Here is a 17,623-nt window from a genome sequence, read left to right on the forward strand (position 1 = left end):
ACTCTTCTCGTGCAGGCGTAAGATAGTTAGAAGATTTTATAATCGTTGCTAAAATGTTTGCCCCATATATAATACGATTGCCTGCTTGGTAAACGACATAGCTACCAAAAATATTGTGAAAATAGTGTAACGAAACGAAATTAGCCAAGTTTTGATGCACGAATTAGTTTCACACTTAACTAACGTAGCTGTACGTTCAGGCAATTTGATACTACGAAAATTTCTTCCTTAGAAATAATTAGTAATAAAGGAGCAAGGATAACATCAATCAGTAATATTTCAAACAAAAATTGATAAGAATGCAGTACTATTCTTATTACAAGCTTGCATTCCAAATGCACATGCACGCATTGTAATTAGATTTACAGAAGTTATACAGATATATTACGAAGAGAGTTATTATATAAAACTCGTACAGTGTCAAATAAATGATAAAATTCGCAGATAGTCACATTAACAGTACAGGCACATCGTTACTATGACCATGATGATAATTAAGACTTTAATTAAAGGTAGATAACAAGTTAAGGGAAATGTTCGGTGCACTTTGTAGCTATGGAAAATATCGATCCTAGAAAGATGTGGATTATTTTTTTGTTAGGTTTTATCTGTGATCGCGAAGGACCCTCTATGGCAGCCAAAAAGTAAGACCAAACCTATGACTGTCTCACAACACTATCGCGTAAATGAAGGTACCAGTGTCAGTATCGGTATTTATTAATGTCCATGACAATACTGGACAACTTTGAATTATCTGTCTCAAACAAGTTAAACAAATTACGAAAACAAAAATCTCGAAGTAGAGAAAGCCAAAAATACTACTTTAGAAAATAAAATACAATGAAGAAACTTTAAACTAATCAAAAACAAACCAACAGAATTTAAAGTAAGAGAAACAGAGAAGCAATAAACACAAGTACAGCGATGCAAAATAAGAAGTACAGGGAAGCAAAGGAAAGCAAAGTAAAAATATGGACACGTAAGCCAGGTTACCTAAAATGAAACTAAAAATGAAATAAAATAAAAATCAAAGAAAAATAACTACACAACTGAAAATTCAAATCAAAGTCATAAATAATGAGGAAACAATGAAAAGGAAAAGCAAGGTTAGACTGTACCCCGTCACGTATGCTCAGCGGCTAACAGGTGATTAAAAAGACCATGTTTGCAGCCCTCCAAAGAACAAAAGGTATCATCAGAACCATGCGTAATTTTTAGATAGTAAATTTTCGTTTGTGTAAAAAAAAATCTAGAGCTCTGGAAAACAATCACCGGCCACAGCGTTTCGATGTTTCGTTGAAAAACTTGATGTTTGACGGTAAAAAAATCTTGTTTGTGATCACACCGAGTTGTGTTTCTTTTTCCATATACAATTTCGCGTGAAAAAAGTTCCCCACAGTTGAAAAAATAAAACGAAATTTTCTGCAGATTGTGACAAAGAGCGTAGGACTTATGATGGTAATCTTACGGTTATCAACAGCAGAGAAATTACGAATGAAATCTTGCGTTTTTCGGCTGCTGATCCTTTGATTACAGCATATTCGAACTGCCCGCAATCGATTTGAATACAATCTGATATAATATAATACAATGTGATATAATATAATATATAATGAAAGAGGGAGAGAGAGACAGTGAGAAGGGAAGAGAAAATCTTCATAAAAAATCCAACGAGGTTAGCCTTCCTTTTTTGCCATTTTCAGAGTTTTCAATGTCGTCAATATCTTCAAAATAATGGATACTAGGTTGAAGTGAATGGACTCCAACGAAATCCATTTCGTTGGTTCTCGAATTCCTTTCCCTCCGTCTATATATAGGTACTGGTACTTTTAAAATGTACCTAGGTACAGATACAAGGTACTTGCTGAGAAAAGTACCTAGGTACAGGTGTAATATACTGGGAAATGTACATACCTAGGTACAAAAAAAGTACTTGTATAAATTTTCCTTTCCAATAATTTTCAGAGATTGCGTGTTTTATACAGATGTACTGCTCTATTTTGAAACGAGATCCAAGGTACTAAAAAGGTCAAGGCACTAGAAATTTTAAAATAAGTGACGCCATAATGCATCAACTTTTGTTACAATTCGTATAAGTTATGAAATGAAGAATTACAGTATTTAAGGTGCTTAAGGTGCGATCCCTTAACACCAGGAAAAAATTTGGCAATTGTATTTTATAGAGGTGTATTCATACAAAAGATGCTATACACAATTCGCAATCTGAAATGCAAACTTAAAAGAAATTGACGCTAACTCACAAGGTTCGTTTCGCCAACTCTTGTTACCTCCTAATATGGCACCTCCTTCGAGATATTCTAACTGACTTTTCAAACTCGCAAAATAATCAAGAAGCATGCGATTAAGACAATTAAGACTTCAGCAAAAAACAGTGCTTTACACGGTGAAAACAGAGTTCAGAAACTGTAGAAGTAGCACATTGGCGTCATTAGGACGTGTAAGACTACCTAAATATTTCCAGGCTGCTCTAATTTTGATAACTCGTTTTTTCTTCGGCCTGCACGTCTGTGTCATTCACTGATTAGTTTGATGCGAATTACGTGACAAAGTGTAAAGAACACGAACAACACTTATCGAATTACGAGACAAATCCTGAACACAATCAACACAATGAATTTTCGACTTCCGACGCGCCAAATCTTAGCAGGTCAAAAAAGCTGGGTGAGATGAACAGTCTGATGTTGGCTGAATTGCCGCGCCCGCGGTGTTGGCGTAGATTCGAATACTGCAACGAAAAGCATACAAATTTCTCAATCATTTACGAGCTACTAACGAGTTTATACAGTGTTAAATATGCAAAAAAATTAATTGAAAATCAGGAAGGGACCTCTTTTTATCAGAATATCGACATAGGATTCAAATAATCAATGTTTAACGCCTTATACTCCCTTCACTGTCTCCTGTGCCTACGGCACAGCAGTGCCATCTTATTTCAGGCAGCTATTTGTTTACATGGAGTTCGTGCTCCTTGTGTAGCTCCGTGACACGCGGATTGTGCGAGGTTAACCTCAATTTCTTTTAACTTCGAAAACAACCACGTGGGCCGATTGATTAGTGTTTGGTTATTTATTAGTAAATGAAACACGTTCGATATTTTCGATCAATGGTATGCAATAGATGCAGAATATAGTAAGTATCAGTTAATAGAATATCACAATTACGTGTGACATGGTCGCGGCGAACGATGATAGAAAACAGATTTCGAAGAAGATCAAAAAGAAAAATTGTGCATCTGAATGCTCAGAAATGAAAACAGATACAGGAATGTACGACGAACAAAATGTGAGCCCCTCAAAAGTAAACGGTGTCGTTAAAAAGATTAAAAAAGCGAACAAACGTAAGGCCGACACAATCGACGATGCAAAAGATCCCAGTATTGGTTTGCTTAAGGAGACTGAGCAAACCGAACAATCAACTTTTGATACAGGTTCCAAAAAACTCAGACTCGAAAATGAGAGTGGCAAAGGTATTCCGAAAAAAATGTTGTTTTCTTTAATAAGAACAAAACAGTGAGGCGAGAAATAAAGTATAAATTATTTAGCAGAAATTACTTTAATTTGAGCTTCCATGTTTTTAGACAACGACGAGACTGATGAGAATGAAACAGGCACAACGCCAAATATCACAGATAAAGAAGCGAGTCAGATAACCGGAAAGTCGTTGAGAGCAGGTTTCAACTCTGCAGATAGTATTATTGTGCTTAGAAAGTTTGTGACAATTTGCAATGATAAGAAGAAGCACGATTTATCAGTGCAGTATTTGAACGCAGGAGGAAGTCCATTAGAAATTCTGAAACTCTTGGATACCATGGATAAAAAATCCTCAAGCAATACGACAACTGTTTTCTCAGCGATGGAAATAGTCGTGATGAAGTAAGAAGCCAATTCGGAAGATTCAATCGCTTTGCATATCTTCACAAATATAAAACTAAATTATCAATCCCTGTTTCAGGATCTTGGAAAAATATCCCCAGTATCATTCAAGTGCCACAGAAGCCTGCAGGCATTTGCTAAATTCCCACCTTTCCTCTATACATTCAATGCTTTCCAGTCAGAGTAATGCCAAACAGCGGAGAGTCGTTTTGCGACTTTTAACCGCAGTCGTGTCCCTGGGCGGTAGCCTACCTCGAGAATTGCTAGGACACCTTTCTTTGCACACCCAAGTACTGGACACACTTTCGAGCCACACCCAGCCTTCAGATCCACAGTGTGTTCGAACCAGCTTCGTTCATTTCATCCTGTCGTTTCTGGTAGAAGGAAACTTGTCTGTGGTCAGGGCGCTGCTCGAAAAGCGTGGAGTTTTATCCAGCATTTTCCCAGGACTGATATACGATAGTCACCAATTGGTCAACCTCGTTCTGACTACAATCAAGTCTTACGTTCTTGAGAATCCAGGAATCAGCAAAACCATAAAACTCCACACTTTCTCCACTCCAGTTGTCCAGAATCTAGTCTCCCTCTATAATTGGAAAGGGCCGACAAACTGGCCAGGGAAGAATAGGAAAAAAAATGTGGAAGAATCTTCAGGTCACACAAATCTTGAGGAAAAAAAAGTGTGCCTAACAATTCTATAATATAAAACTAAACATAGATGAAACACATTCATAGTTCTTCACACTACCCACAGGTGGTCGTCGAGGTGGTTCATGAATTTTTATCAACGCTACTTACGTCCAACAAATTTGGTATAATATTTCACGATCGTTCACTGGGCACATCTGGTCAAAAAAATAATCAGCTGGCAAACACTATACTTCAGAGCTTAGATCGGCCGTGGGAGCACGAAAAGCCTGCAGACTTAGTTGTGAGAATTTTAGTCGCATGCCCTGATCTGATCAGATCTCAGCTTGTGTACACCGAATCTTATTTGGCGCCAGTGGCATCAAAAAACTGGGTTCTACTCATGGAATTTGTGCAGAAGGTAAACAAGGTTTAGATATCCAATCCTCTTTCTTGTATTGTAAATTCGAACAGTTTTATCATTTCGACTCATCATGTTTCATTTCAGGTTATCGGCTCGCTGGATCCCAAATTGTGCTTAAAACCATGTTTGTCAGAACTAACTATTTCGCAGTTATTTTCTGCACTGACAACTCTCACAGCACCTTTGATTATACTGAAAAATGCTATTGCCCCATCCATTGATCATGACAATGCTTTGATACGACAAACTTCTATAGTCCTGCTCTCCGTCATGCTGGGGCAGTTGAACAATTTCATGAATACCATAAGAAATGACAGCATTTATCGCTCTGATGCAGAAAAGATACAGCATTTAGTTACTGACTACATGTTGAAGGTGATAATACTTTATCTAACTATTTTGAAGTCCCTGAAAATATCGTGTGTTCGCCGAATCATTACCAATTGATTTTCAGAACATTCCTAGTCTTGATTCGATCCTAACTGCTTGGAACAAGGCACTGTTGCTGGACAAAGAACACGAAGAAGATTCCGAGGCAGTGGTAACAGTTTCCCAATCGCCTTGTAAAAACAGTCTTGAAGCAATTTTAAACCTACTTTTAATGTACAGAGATGTTTGCCCCCAGTTGTTAGAAACTAGCTCCATTTCAAATTCAACCATAGACTCGACTAAGCTTCTAACAGGATTAAACACGTTGGAAAATGTAGATGAAGAAGAATTAGGCAACATGAAAGTAAAAGCATTACAATTTTTGTTGGCACTAGATTCTTCTGCATTTGCCCCAGAGAAGGTAGCGTTTTATACTTATCCTCCTATCTGTATTACATACTCGAAAGTTCAAATCCCTCTTTCAAATCTTGATGCAAATTTCTCCAGGAGTTATTCGGCCAAGCAGTTCCATTTTTGATTTCGCTTCTTGACGATGATCAAAAATCAAAGGATGTTATTTCTCACACAAGAACAGCAATGAGGATGCTTTTGGATACTTGCGGGGTGTTCGAAGACTGCGGTTATCAAGCGGATATATGGATAAACAGCTCATTGGGGTTGAAAAGTGCGGAAGAAAGATCGGAAATTGCTGTTTGGCTTGTTGAAGTCATACGGAAAACAACGAAAAATGCAAATAAATATATCGAGTGGATTACCAAGGCCGAAGAGGTAGTCGGCGAACAACTCTATAGCAGTACAACAATCGAAGATATATTTGCAGGTAATAACGCGATTGCAAAACCGTCCCTGTTGTACATAATAAGTTGAAATTTTACGTTTTTGCAGATCTGTCGGAACGCGACATAGAAATCGACAGAAACAAAACCGCAAGGCTACTGCCTTCGGTATCTATAAGCCCGCTACTTCCGGCCGCATTCGAAAGTGTAATAAATGATGGACGAAATCTTTTACTGCAGTATTTATCCCGAGTTACGATACACACATTGCATTGCCAAGTTACTCCAAATACGCTGATACATTTGGCACAAGACGTCCAAGAATTAGCTTCACTGTCTTACCTTTCTAGCTGGATACCAAACAGTGAACATGCTTACGTAAAAAAGCCGTTCAGTTCGAAAAGTTTAATTACCAAAATTAGCAAAGCACTGATAACAGACAGTAAAATTGAAGTGAATAAAATATTTCACGGTAGCCGGAAAGTCGTTTTCAAAGTTGTAGATGAAGAATTCAGTCTTGAACATTCAATGAGTCACGAAGAACTTCTTGCTTTGTTCAGGTTAACTGTATTCTATTTTACACGATTAATACAGGAGGAAAAATTCACAGACGAATTGATTCATAACGTTAAAGTTCTTTTGATTTCTTTGCTACATATTGCTATGGACATTGAAAATACTACAGAGGGTTCCGATAATCTGTCCGAAGAATGTTGTAAATGGATATTCACCCATCCAATTATCCTGCAGTTTTTTTCACCTTTATACAAACGAAAGAATCTCGTTGGAAAGTATATTACAGAAATGACTGTGCAGGTTTCTTTGGCTGTGATTGATTTGTTTGGTGAGCTGAAAATCTCCGATATGATCGTCCCCTTCAAAGAAAAATTTATGACAAAGCTACTATCTGCGGCAAAGAAATGCCGGAGTGATGAACGTGTCAAAGATTCCTCAAGCGTGATACAACTAGTCGAAATACTACAACTGAACATTAATTATATTGTAGAAATTTTAGAAGTCTTGATCGAATTAGAGGTAGACAAACTTCTTTCAACGGATAAAAATCATCTATCAATGTGGGGCTTGTTAATCCCGAAATTACTAACAATTACGGCAACGAAAAGAAACATTGATAGCAACACACAATCTGTCAGCCTGGAAAAATCAATGATAGAAAAGATTTGCCAACGTACGATTCAGTTAAGCCTGTGCAAGATCAAAGATTTGGACTTATGGATCGATAGTCTTCTATCTCATTTGGAAAGGTTTCCGCACAATATTGCTGTGATTGATAAAAGTTGGTTGAATTTCTAACTCATATTACCATCACATAGATTCACTTCAACACATAATTAAATTGATTAAAACTGTTGCTTGATAAAATTTCAGACTTCTTCCTGTCCCTGGTCAAGGATAAAATGAGCTCTTCCGCAATAAAACTTGCGTCTTTTCTTATAAACAGGAATACAAAATTCATTCCTGTTTATGTGAAGTACGCTTTACACAATGAAAACGTATTGAAAGCAAGAGAAGCTATTTTTCCGATTCTATCTAGCATACAGGATCACGAAACACAGCCGCAATTCTTCCTGAAATTACGAGACTTGTATAAAAATGAAATTTTCAGTTGGTTTTCTGATCCCAACACCATAGATACGTGCATTAAAAAAAATATAACAGCTGCCGTTCGACTGATTGATACTACTATTGGTAAGTAATGAAAAGAAAAATTATAAGTAACAAAACAGTTACACCATTAATAAATTCGAGAATAATATTTTACAGATTCAAAAACGTGTGACGATACTTGCGAAATGATTCTGTCAAATGGCGACAAATTGTTGGGGGTCGATACAAGTTACATCCAGTTACTAAAAATCATTTTCACAAAGGCTGTAAGCGTTGAGCATGCCGAAAATAATCGTTTGGTCGATTTTGTTCAAATATTGATTCACATAATGGTATCATCATTGAAAAAAGAGAGTAAAAACACACAGAAGCACAACAGCTTGTGTCAGATTTTACTGGACATTTTGAATTTGGTTCGAAACAAAGAAAACAATTCGCGTTTTCACGAGATAAGAAAGAATCACTCCTGGCCACAGTTTACGAGATTTTCCTTAAAGCTTGGACTGAAGTCATCCAAGGAGAGTGACGCACAAGTTCGGCTACTCAAAACTTTTGTCAGACTATGTGATGTTGTATACGAGGATAACTGCGATGACGAATACATTAAAACCTTGTTCGAAATGACGACCTCCCATTCAGAGTTTATCAACGTCATGCTTGGTCACTCACCTACTAAAAGTAAGCCGCGTTATCCAAGAAAATATGCAACAATAGATGAAAATTATACTGATCAATGATATTCGTTTCAGGGCATTTGATCGAGCTGCTTCTTACCTTGGTTCGTAAAAATAACTCCTTGATGACATCGACACACGTACCGCTTTACCTAGGCGCATATAACGCAACGTTGAGCGAAACTGACCAAATGATATTACAGGTAAGAAATGGGTAGTCAAACAAGAAAGTGAATCTTTCTTCCCGACTTTAAATGCTCCGGGATAATCCTCAGTAATTCTTTACATTCAGCTACTGCAGTACTACGAAAGTCATGATGTCAAACTAACGGACTATCGCCCTTACCTTTGGGGTAGCGCTGCTGCTTCACATTACAGCGTTAAAACTGGAGTGGACACTGCATTGTGGAGACAGCCATCAACTTCCCAAGTATTAGATTTATTCTTACCAGAAATCGTTAATAACACGGTGAAAAATTACCCAGTCAACAGAAAGCTACAGATGGTAAATCTTTTTGTAACTGACATGCTAATTTACACTGACTTAATGTAATTAACACTGTTTTTTTATCTTTGCCAATTTCAGAGCTCTGAATTACATGCTTCACAGTCAATTTATGATCCAGCGTTTTACTTGCCACTGCTCTGTTACTTATTATCAGACAACAGCGTGGTTGCTTGTCATAAAATCACTCAGAGTGGCGCATTGGCTCTGTCCTTATCAGCCTGTGGAAGTACGGATGGTCAGACACGTTTAGCAGCTTTTACTGTTATATCCAGATTCTACTACCACTTAGAAGCTACAAAGTAAGTTTTAATACAATTAGGCAATTCTGATTGCTTTCAGGGTGGTGGTAAGTTTTGAGTATTCCACCAAATTTCCTAAATTTAACTAATCATTTCCCCCTTTTTTATTCCACAGTTCGAAGGAAAAATTATTGTGGATGCATTTCATTGACATTTTTCGAAAAGGTATATCTTCTGCAGAGCCAGAGCTCAAAAATGTTCAAATTTCTTGTTTGGTAACAACATTTATGGCCAGAACTTCGCTTGTCGCTACTCAACCTTTGAACCCTTTGTATTCGTCATTGCAAAAGTTCCTCGTGGCAAAACCTTCCTTGGATTTGGCAACTATACCGGAATTTTTGCAACTCTTTCACAGTTCTGAGATCGACCACAAATTGCATAGATTCTGGATTTTAGAAGTAGTTCGCGACGGACTGAAAACTGCTATTGATGGAGACCTGGCATTCAGATGCGTTTTGTTTAAAATGCTCCTCGATTTCTATAACTGTGCATTGGCTGACCGTCAAACACAAGTAAATATTGAATTATTCGCAATTTCATTGGGCTCGGAACCGAAACGAGTTGACTTCATTGTTTTCTTTGTATTTGCAGAATCTTATTCTACAAGTAATCAACTCTGCAGTCAAAATTCCAAACACAGCAGTGCTGCTTGTTACCGGTTATGGGTTGCTACCCTGGCTTCATGAGATAATTTATTCATCAGATGTAAATGATACAGAATTTGTGACAATTTTCACAGAAGTGACACTCAATCTTTACGATTCGTTGGTAAAGTCCAACGAGAAAAATGAAGACGTATATTTCATGTTCTTGCAAACAATGATGAATTTCAAGAAAATTTTGTCTAGAAGTACGGACATTGAATCGTATAAAAATTATGTTAGTACTATGGAAAAAATTGTTTCTTTTAAGCCAAATGATTTTTGCAAAATTTTGTCGTTCAAATTCATGACAGCCTTGGTGGAGCTTTCGAAAACAATCTTAGGCGAGATAAAGGAATGTCAAGATATATTACAACATGGTTCAAAGTTTGCTAACAAAACTTTAAGCTTATACTGCCCAGATAGCTACTCTACTTCTGACAGTAATGTTATTACTCTTGCGAAAACCAGTCTCATAAAATTACTTTTCACGTGGTATTCCGTTAAAGAAATTTAACTAGTACCTAAAAACAATTCGCATCGCAAAGTGTTCGACGACAATTTTGTAAATATTATTTTTTTTTTTCTTTGTAAAAATACAATGTACATATATATCAGTTTCCTATACGACTGCTAAACATTTATTTATCATATTCACATATTCCTCCAGTTCCGTTGCAATTCTAACTTTTAAAAAAAATCTCTTTATATGTCAATTCAATTAAATAATCATCTGCAGGAGAAAATCGTTACGTATAGCTATTTTCATTGGAGTGGAACTTTTTCTCCATTGCATTTTAAAAGTTAAAAATCTGACTATAGCCAATCAATCATGCTCAAGTATCAACCGTGGTTCGTCTCAACCACAGAACTGCAGAAGTATTTTAAAGTGCTATTTGGAATTTTCCATCAACTTTCAACGTTCCACGTAAATTATTAACTAGCAAGTGAGCAGATACGGTTCAATAATATTGTCCATTTCTATCAACGTTGGTGTTTTTCTTACTCCTTATCCTCTGCACAACTTTTCTAGCAATCTAAACTATTAAACGAAATCCAATTCGCATTTCGTGTAGTGTCGGCTGCTCGCCCTTCGTCTGTCCAACTGGCGTTCTATCAATTTTTTGATTTCACTGATTATGAATACACTCGAGGTGAGTGTCACTAGGAATAATATATCTGAAAGCAATTAGATAATAAGGTGATGAAGAACTGAACATAGCAATGTCATTTCGGAATACAGCTAACAGTATTCAAATTCAGATTATTCGATTTAAAGTAGCTGGAGTTACCTTTGAACGTTAGCGCTTCTGTCTGAAAGACTTGCTGCAGGGGGGGAAAATAGATGACCAACATCTGACCAACAACAGATAGTGACACAGCCAGAAGAAACATTCTGTTGCTAAATAAGCCAATGGTGAATATCGACTTTGTCTATAAGAAATAAATTATACGGTTTTTGGTGCACTAATAAATTCTGCTCAATGAGTTCTACACTAGTGTAACATTTGCCATTATATGTATATAAATATTGAAGATTAAAAATAGGTATCAGTTTCACCTGTGATCGGCAACTCAGCGCATTGAACATATCGAAAAAAACAAAGCAGGTAAAAGTCATCGTCGTATCTCTGGCGGTTATACCTCCAGACACCATCTGCATGATAGAGAAATACAGACATATTTAGCGCGCAACTGCAAGGTGCAGAGATGACTAGCACATTTTTGTATCAGAGCACTTTTCCAGAAAATACTCACCTCACGGTTGTAAACCCATAAAGTTCCCAGAATGATAATTACAGCTGAAAGTAGGACGTTTACAATTAGGCTCCGATTGATCATCGGTTCCTTTGTGTTCCGAGGTTTTTGTTTAAGCACATCCTTGTCGACTGGTTCAACTCCAAGACTATAAACATTTACAGAACGCATGTGACAATCACTGAGAATGCACTGTTCAAATAAACTTCGTCTGAATTCGATAATTTCATATACCTTTGAGCCGGCGGACCGTCCATAATAATATTGATCCACAAAATCTGCATGGCGTTCAGGGGGTTTGGAATTCCCATCAGCGTTGCCAAGGCGATCAATGACAGTGCTGCGATACTTGTACTCAACTGAAATCTTACGAAGTTACGAATATTGTAAAAGATTCCTTTCCCCTCCTCTATCGCCGCTCTGTAGACCAGAAAATGTAAAATAAACGAAAGAGAGAAATGGCTGAAGAACAAACTGAAGCTGAACATTTCGATAAGACTCACATAATCGCATGAAAATCATCGTCGACTAAAATCATATCTGAAGCTTCTTTACAGACGTCGGTACCATTCTTCCCCATTGCGATACCAATGTCCGCCTTTTTCAATGCTACTCCGTCATTCACTCCATCTCCGGTCATCCCAACGATATTTCCGTTCCTCTGTAATGCTTTTACTATGCACAATTTGTGTTTCGGCGTAACACGATAGAACACGCTCACGTTGTTTATCATTTGTTCCAGCTGATGCTCTCCGATACTGTCTATCTCGTCCCCGGACATGAGCTGCATGTGGATTGTGTCTAAACCGATCATGTCGGCTAAGGGAAGATGGAAACAGGCCGGGATTTTAATCTCTCTGAAATCTGTCGGCATTCTAGACTATTCCTAAAAGACTTACCAATAGCCGAAGCAGTCTCCTTCGCATCGCCCGTTACCATCTTGACATTGACGCCGCTGTTCAACAGCATAGTTATAGATTCTCTGACTTGGGACCTTGGTGGGTCGCAAATCCCCACAAGCCCAACATAGACGAGATCCTGCAATGAACTGCCTCGAGCCAAGCCCATCACTGAAAAGATGAAGTTTTGAAATAAGTTTTCAAATGAACTTTGCCAGATTCTCCAAAGATTGTGTTCGTGTGACGAAAGTGGCAAACCTCGTAAGCCTTTCCTTCCAATGTCGTAAGCCTCGGTTAAAATTTCCTGCTCCTTCTTCTGATTCAGAGAATATAGCTGACCATTTGCCGAATACTTTGTACATTGTGGCAGAATTCTTTCTATCGCGCCCTTGACGAAGAATATTTCTTCTTTGTTCTGTGATACGGAAGGTTTAGAAATACGGAATGTAAGTAACTGTGCCAACTTGTCTGGTTTGTTGGATCAATTTTGTAATCTTGTTTCATACTCACAGCACTGTACTTCGTGGCACATCTCACTGCCATCATTTTCTGCTCAGAAGAGAATGGATACTCCTGGAGTCTGAGATACTTATCGACCACGCCGTACATTTTATTTTTCATCGCGACAGCCATCAAGGCACCTTCCGTTGGCTGACCAAGAAGGACATCATTCTGAATGATCGCATTATTACAGACACATCCAACCTAATATAAAGAATGCAAAGAACCATATTACTTGCAGACAATTTGCTGAGAAATGTTCACACCTTCTCATAAAGTACTAGTATTATTCCGTTATTGCTGAACTGTTACCTCAAGCATGGTGTAAATAGAAGTACGAGCAAGTTCGACGTTGTCACACTTTTGTACATTTATTTCTCCTTGATCATTGTAGCCTGTCCCACTGACATTGGCTGTGTATCCTTCCGAAGTCAACAAAGTCGTCACAGTCATTTCGTTCTTTGTTATTGTGCCAGTTTTATCGGAGCATATTACATTGACGCAGCCTGAAATTAGGGTGACGTTAGAGAAACTATTAAAATCGAGGGATAAAATTTAGTTGAAAAACACTTGGTGTCAAGTACCGAGTGTCTCGACGGTAGGAAGTTTCTTGACGATTACTTTCCGCTTTGCCATTCTCATTACACCCAGCGCCAGTGTCACTGTTACGACAATGGGAAGGCCCTCGGGTATTGCTGCGACAGCCAAACTAACGCTAATTGTGAACATCTCAAGCAGCGGTTTTCCCTGGATCCAGCCGATCAGCATTATTATACCGATGATGCAAAACGAGTAAAATGACAGTTGAGTGCCGAGGATGTCCATGCTTCGCTGCAGAGGCGTTTTTGGAGCCTCCTCAGCTTGCATCATCGCAAATACCTCGCCAAACTCGCTTTTCTCGCCGGTATTGACAACGATTCCCTGGAAAAATGGGGTGTACAGGTAAAAAACTGCCAAGTCTGTTTAAGAATTTGAAAAGTCTCAAATATGTGTGATATTTTTCTTGCAAGATTATCTTCATACCTTGCCATTGCCGCAACGCACCAGCGTTCCCATGAATGCAATGTTTTTCTTGACACTGTGTCCATTTGTTTTTAACAAAGGTGCAATGTTCTTTTGAGCAGGTTCAGTTTCGCCTGTAAAACTACTTTCGTCTATCGCCAAATCAATCGCTTCAAATATCCTAATGTCTGCTGGCACTCTGTCGCCGATATTTAAATGCACTATATCACCGGGCACTAAGTTTCTGGCAAGAAAAGTTTCCAGATGTCCTTCACGCAAGCTAAAAGCATTAAACAGTGGCTGTTAGACAGACTGTATAAAACGCTATTCAAGTTAGGATGTAAATTTTAAAGATGTGTTAAGTATTGATTGCGTGGCATTGCACATGCATTAGAGCAAAAGAAACAAACGATTTGTTACAAATTAATACTTACCAATGGCACGTGGGTGGCACTAATTTATTTAATTCTTCTAGTGACTTTTCAGATCTATATTCCTGAACAAATGCTACTGTCACTACTATGACAATGGCCTGTAAACAAAGAGGACATATTAGATATACATATGTAGAATTGTTGTCCAAAGAATGCTGATGAGTTCAGTTTGCAATAATTACAGGAATTAATGCAGAATTGAGTATACTTACCACTGTAATACTGATAGCATCATCAAACTGTTTCATACAAACACTGACAAAGGCAGATCCTAGTAATAGGAGGATCAACGGGTTTTTAAACTGAAATAAAAAATTTCACCAAGATATTATTTTCACACTATTAATGTTTTGACAATTTCTATTTATCATTATAACTGTGAAAAAAAACTCAACAGAATTTAAAAATATCCAGAGAGCGTTCTTATTTGTTATTCATTTGGTGTTGACCTCAAAAAAAAAATCCTACTGCAACTAGCTTGGAATTTCGGCTCTCAGGCAAGGCTACTATTTGGAACACAGTATCTACAAAACTAACATCGTTCAAAAGGTTTTGCTTCTTTTAACTCCTGACCTGCTCAATGTACTTTTTCCAAGTAGGTTCTTCTTCGCGTACGATCAATTCGTTGTATCCTGTAAGCTGCATGCGCAGTTCTGCCTCTCGCCACCACAATCCGCTCCGCGTATCGACTCGCAACCTTGCTGCAACTTCCTCCGCACCTAAGCTGGCCGCTTCGGCTGTTGAGAGCCACATGTCCGTGTCCAGGTCTTCGATCTAAATAACAATAATAATGCGCGATGTGTTGGGTGGTTGAACTTGTGACTAAACGGATGAAATCTGCACTCGATGAAAAAAGAAGGAATAAATATTATTACAATGTGTCTTGGCATCTTGACCATCTCAACCCGACGTTTGCTCATTATTTTTACAAGCTGTTGCAATAGTGAGACTCAACAACCTTTGCAGCGTGCTAACAAATTTTGTGGCGATCTAAACAATTTCACACTGTTCATGATCAAGTGTGTAAATAAAAGATTCAACGTCATAGTGGGTAAGCCTGTCCTGGCAGTTGTGTATTGATTAACCTTTGAACTATTTGTGATTAAAGATAATTCAAGAAATTACTTTGACACACGTACCATCGTTGACAGACAACTTGTCCGGCTACAGATGTTAATACTTGATACAACAATAACTTGACTTGTTACACGTTTTGGCATGCATGAATTTTGCGCAAAGTCAAATTCATGATCGACTATGGCTCAATTGGACAATAAGGTGCTAGACAGATTGGATAATCTTATTTGATAAGGTGTGTATGCTTTGATAAGATTCTTCAATATATTACTAAAAATCATAAGAACAAAAAGAACACAAAGATCAATTAAGAGTCGTGCGAGATCGATGAATGATTGCAGATTAGAATTACCCGTCACTTGTTCGAGCGTATCTAGCAAAACGTGATGTGATTGCACGTTTCTCTTCGTATTGATGTCTTGTTCTTTTTTCTTTTGCATTGTTCAATAAGCAACACCGAAATTAAATCTGTGATTTCGTATCTCGCTGATGAAGTTTCAAAATTTTGCTCCTACCTGATAGATAATGATAGAAAGAACACTAATGGAAACAAAGCAACAAAAAAAAATCAGACAATGCTTCTTATACGGATTATAAGATTTTACCGACTGTATTACCTTGTTCGTCATGATAATTCTCCAGTACTTGAATGAAATGAGTATTCGCGGTAAGTAGCATTACAATACGTTCACCAATGCTAAAGTGATAATCTAGTGTTGGCAGTTAATTTGGAAGCAACTGTTTTGTGACGTTTTAGCCAACAAACTTTCCTCTACTATCCTCTCTCAAACAGCGAGGGGCATCGTTGAGCAGCGATGTCGGTAGAAAATCCGCCTTCATAAAGCTCTAAAATACCTTATCCACATACGTATGTTCCATATGTACACACAATATGTGTAAAAATAAGTAAAAAAAAGACCATCAAGAAACCGAAGACTGTGTTCAATGCCCAGTAAGTAACTGTAAGTTGCCAAGCAGGATTCAGGCGGCGGATTCACGTGTGTACATACATAGGTGTGCAAGCACGCAAAAAAGAGACTAAAAATTAACAGGGTAACAGATGTGCATGGGTATGGGTGTCGAAAAATAAAAAATACGAATAAGCCCCTGACGTGTCTCGTACCACGTGGCGTTACGATGAGGTCACGCAACAATTATCACGATCGATAGTGTTTGTTTCGTGAAAACGGTAGGTAGGTGATCTTCGCGTTCGATTGGGTTTACTTAACGAGGCGCGCCTGAAAAACAACATTGGTAGACATGTTGAAATTTTCGTCGATATTAAACTACTGCACACTCAAGACTACTGCCCCCAATGCCGAGTCCACATTATTCTCCTCACAATTATTTACCGAATGCATAATATCCTCCGATAAGGGATCTTATCGGTAACCTTCGGTCACGTTATCACTTTCCTCGCACATGACGTTCACGCACCTCGCGTGCGTCTCCGCGCTGTCAAATTTGACTTGGAGGACTGATCCTACAATCCGAGCTCACGGTGTCAAATCAGTGAAGTTGACGAACAGGATAATGACGGGGGGGGAATTATCGCAGGTAACTAACGGGCGATTTTAATCGAGTCTTCTATTTCCTAAATTAGCGCTATCTCGTAGCGATGTAAATCCAACTGTGCTCGATGCAAGCGTGCATCGGCACCCGGCTACGGCTATCAGCATGTTCCGTAGCCACGGGGCGGGGCAACAAAATGTGTTGCGAAATATTCATACCACTGGATTTAGTTACTAAGCGAATCGCTTCGAGCGCCACTAAGCGACTATGCAGCGCAATCTGTACGCTAATAAAAGTCGTTGTTACCGGCGCGAAATACAAATTTTTTCAAAGTACCAATCATGTTTATATTATTGTAACACAAATGTAACACATAAAAGACTTATGAATAATTCTTGGTAAGATCGTAGAATTTTTAAATCATTTTGCGATATTTTTCCTCCACCCTTTTCACTTTTCAAAATAAATTTGCTATGATTGGTACAAGACCTTCAAAAAATTGTATTGTTCTACATACGTGTGTACGTGGATAAATTCTCACTTTTCTTACCAATTATTTCAGTTATCAGTATTTTATCG

At 38.0% G+C, this 17,623-nt stretch overlaps 2 protein-coding genes and 1 long non-coding RNA gene across 3 annotated transcripts; 2 read left to right on the plus strand and 1 right to left on the minus strand.

Annotated features, from left to right (window-relative positions):
* The first annotated feature begins 2,979 nt into the window (after positions 1 to 2,979).
* On the plus strand, positions 2,980 to 10,442 carry LOC124303493 (nucleolar pre-ribosomal-associated protein 1). The gene is made up of 15 exons (XM_046760754.1): positions 2,980 to 3,487; positions 3,599 to 3,893; positions 3,973 to 4,573; positions 4,648 to 4,941; positions 5,029 to 5,319; positions 5,399 to 5,734; positions 5,821 to 6,154; positions 6,220 to 7,407; positions 7,500 to 7,820; positions 7,896 to 8,417; positions 8,489 to 8,616; positions 8,706 to 8,918; positions 9,000 to 9,220; positions 9,336 to 9,732; positions 9,812 to 10,442. The coding sequence occupies exons 1-15, from the start codon at positions 3,190 to 3,192 to the stop codon at positions 10,376 to 10,378; spliced, it is 6,006 nt and encodes a 2,001-aa protein (XP_046616710.1). The 5' UTR covers positions 2,980 to 3,189; the 3' UTR covers positions 10,379 to 10,442.
* On the minus strand, positions 10,212 to 15,690 carry LOC124303495 (calcium-transporting ATPase type 2C member 1). The gene is made up of 16 exons (XM_046760757.1): positions 15,595 to 15,690; positions 15,029 to 15,229; positions 14,668 to 14,757; positions 14,456 to 14,553; positions 14,043 to 14,301; positions 13,604 to 13,940; positions 13,332 to 13,525; positions 13,029 to 13,223; positions 12,777 to 12,933; positions 12,519 to 12,689; positions 12,123 to 12,438; positions 11,854 to 12,039; positions 11,620 to 11,767; positions 11,423 to 11,518; positions 11,154 to 11,295; positions 10,212 to 11,040 (listed from the first exon to the last, which is right to left on the minus strand). The coding sequence occupies exons 1-16, from the start codon at positions 15,673 to 15,675 to the stop codon at positions 10,907 to 10,909; spliced, it is 2,805 nt and encodes a 934-aa protein (XP_046616713.1). The 5' UTR covers positions 15,676 to 15,690; the 3' UTR covers positions 10,212 to 10,906.
* On the plus strand, positions 15,665 to 17,428 carry LOC124303513 (uncharacterized). Its single transcript, XR_006907928.1, has 3 exons — positions 15,665 to 15,767; positions 16,055 to 16,199; positions 16,290 to 17,428. It is a non-coding gene; the product is annotated as an uncharacterized LOC124303513 (long non-coding RNA).
* The last annotated feature ends 195 nt before the right edge of the window (positions 17,429 to 17,623 follow it).

The sequence above is a fragment of the Neodiprion virginianus genome, chromosome 4, assembly GCF_021901495.1.
Source record: "Neodiprion virginianus isolate iyNeoVirg1 chromosome 4, iyNeoVirg1.1, whole genome shotgun sequence".
NCBI lineage: Eukaryota > Metazoa > Arthropoda > Insecta > Hymenoptera > Diprionidae > Neodiprion > Neodiprion virginianus.

Excerpts from the sequence above, each read along its gene's own strand:
- LOC124303493 (XM_046760754.1), top strand. The coding sequence starts at position 3,190 with ATGGTCGCGGCGAACGATGATAGAAAACAGATTTCGAAGAAGATCAAA. Across the intron at positions 4,574-4,647 it reads CAAATCTTGAGGAAAAAAAA|GTGGTCGTCGAGGTGGTTCA; the intron begins GTGTGCCTAACA and ends CACTACCCACAG. Across the intron at positions 8,617-8,705 it reads CTGACCAAATGATATTACAG|CTACTGCAGTACTACGAAAG; the intron begins GTAAGAAATGGG and ends CTTTACATTCAG.
- LOC124303495 (XM_046760757.1), bottom strand. The coding sequence starts at position 15,675 with ATGCCAAAACGTGTAACAAGTCAAGTTATTGTTGTATCAAGTATTAAC. Across the intron at positions 13,526-13,603 it reads TCCTACCGTCGAGACACTCG|GCTGCGTCAATGTAATATGC; the intron begins GTACTTGACACC and ends CCCTAATTTCAG. Across the intron at positions 11,768-11,853 it reads GACGGTCCGCCGGCTCAAAG|TCTTGGAGTTGAACCAGTCG; the intron begins GTATATGAAATT and ends AAATGTTTATAG.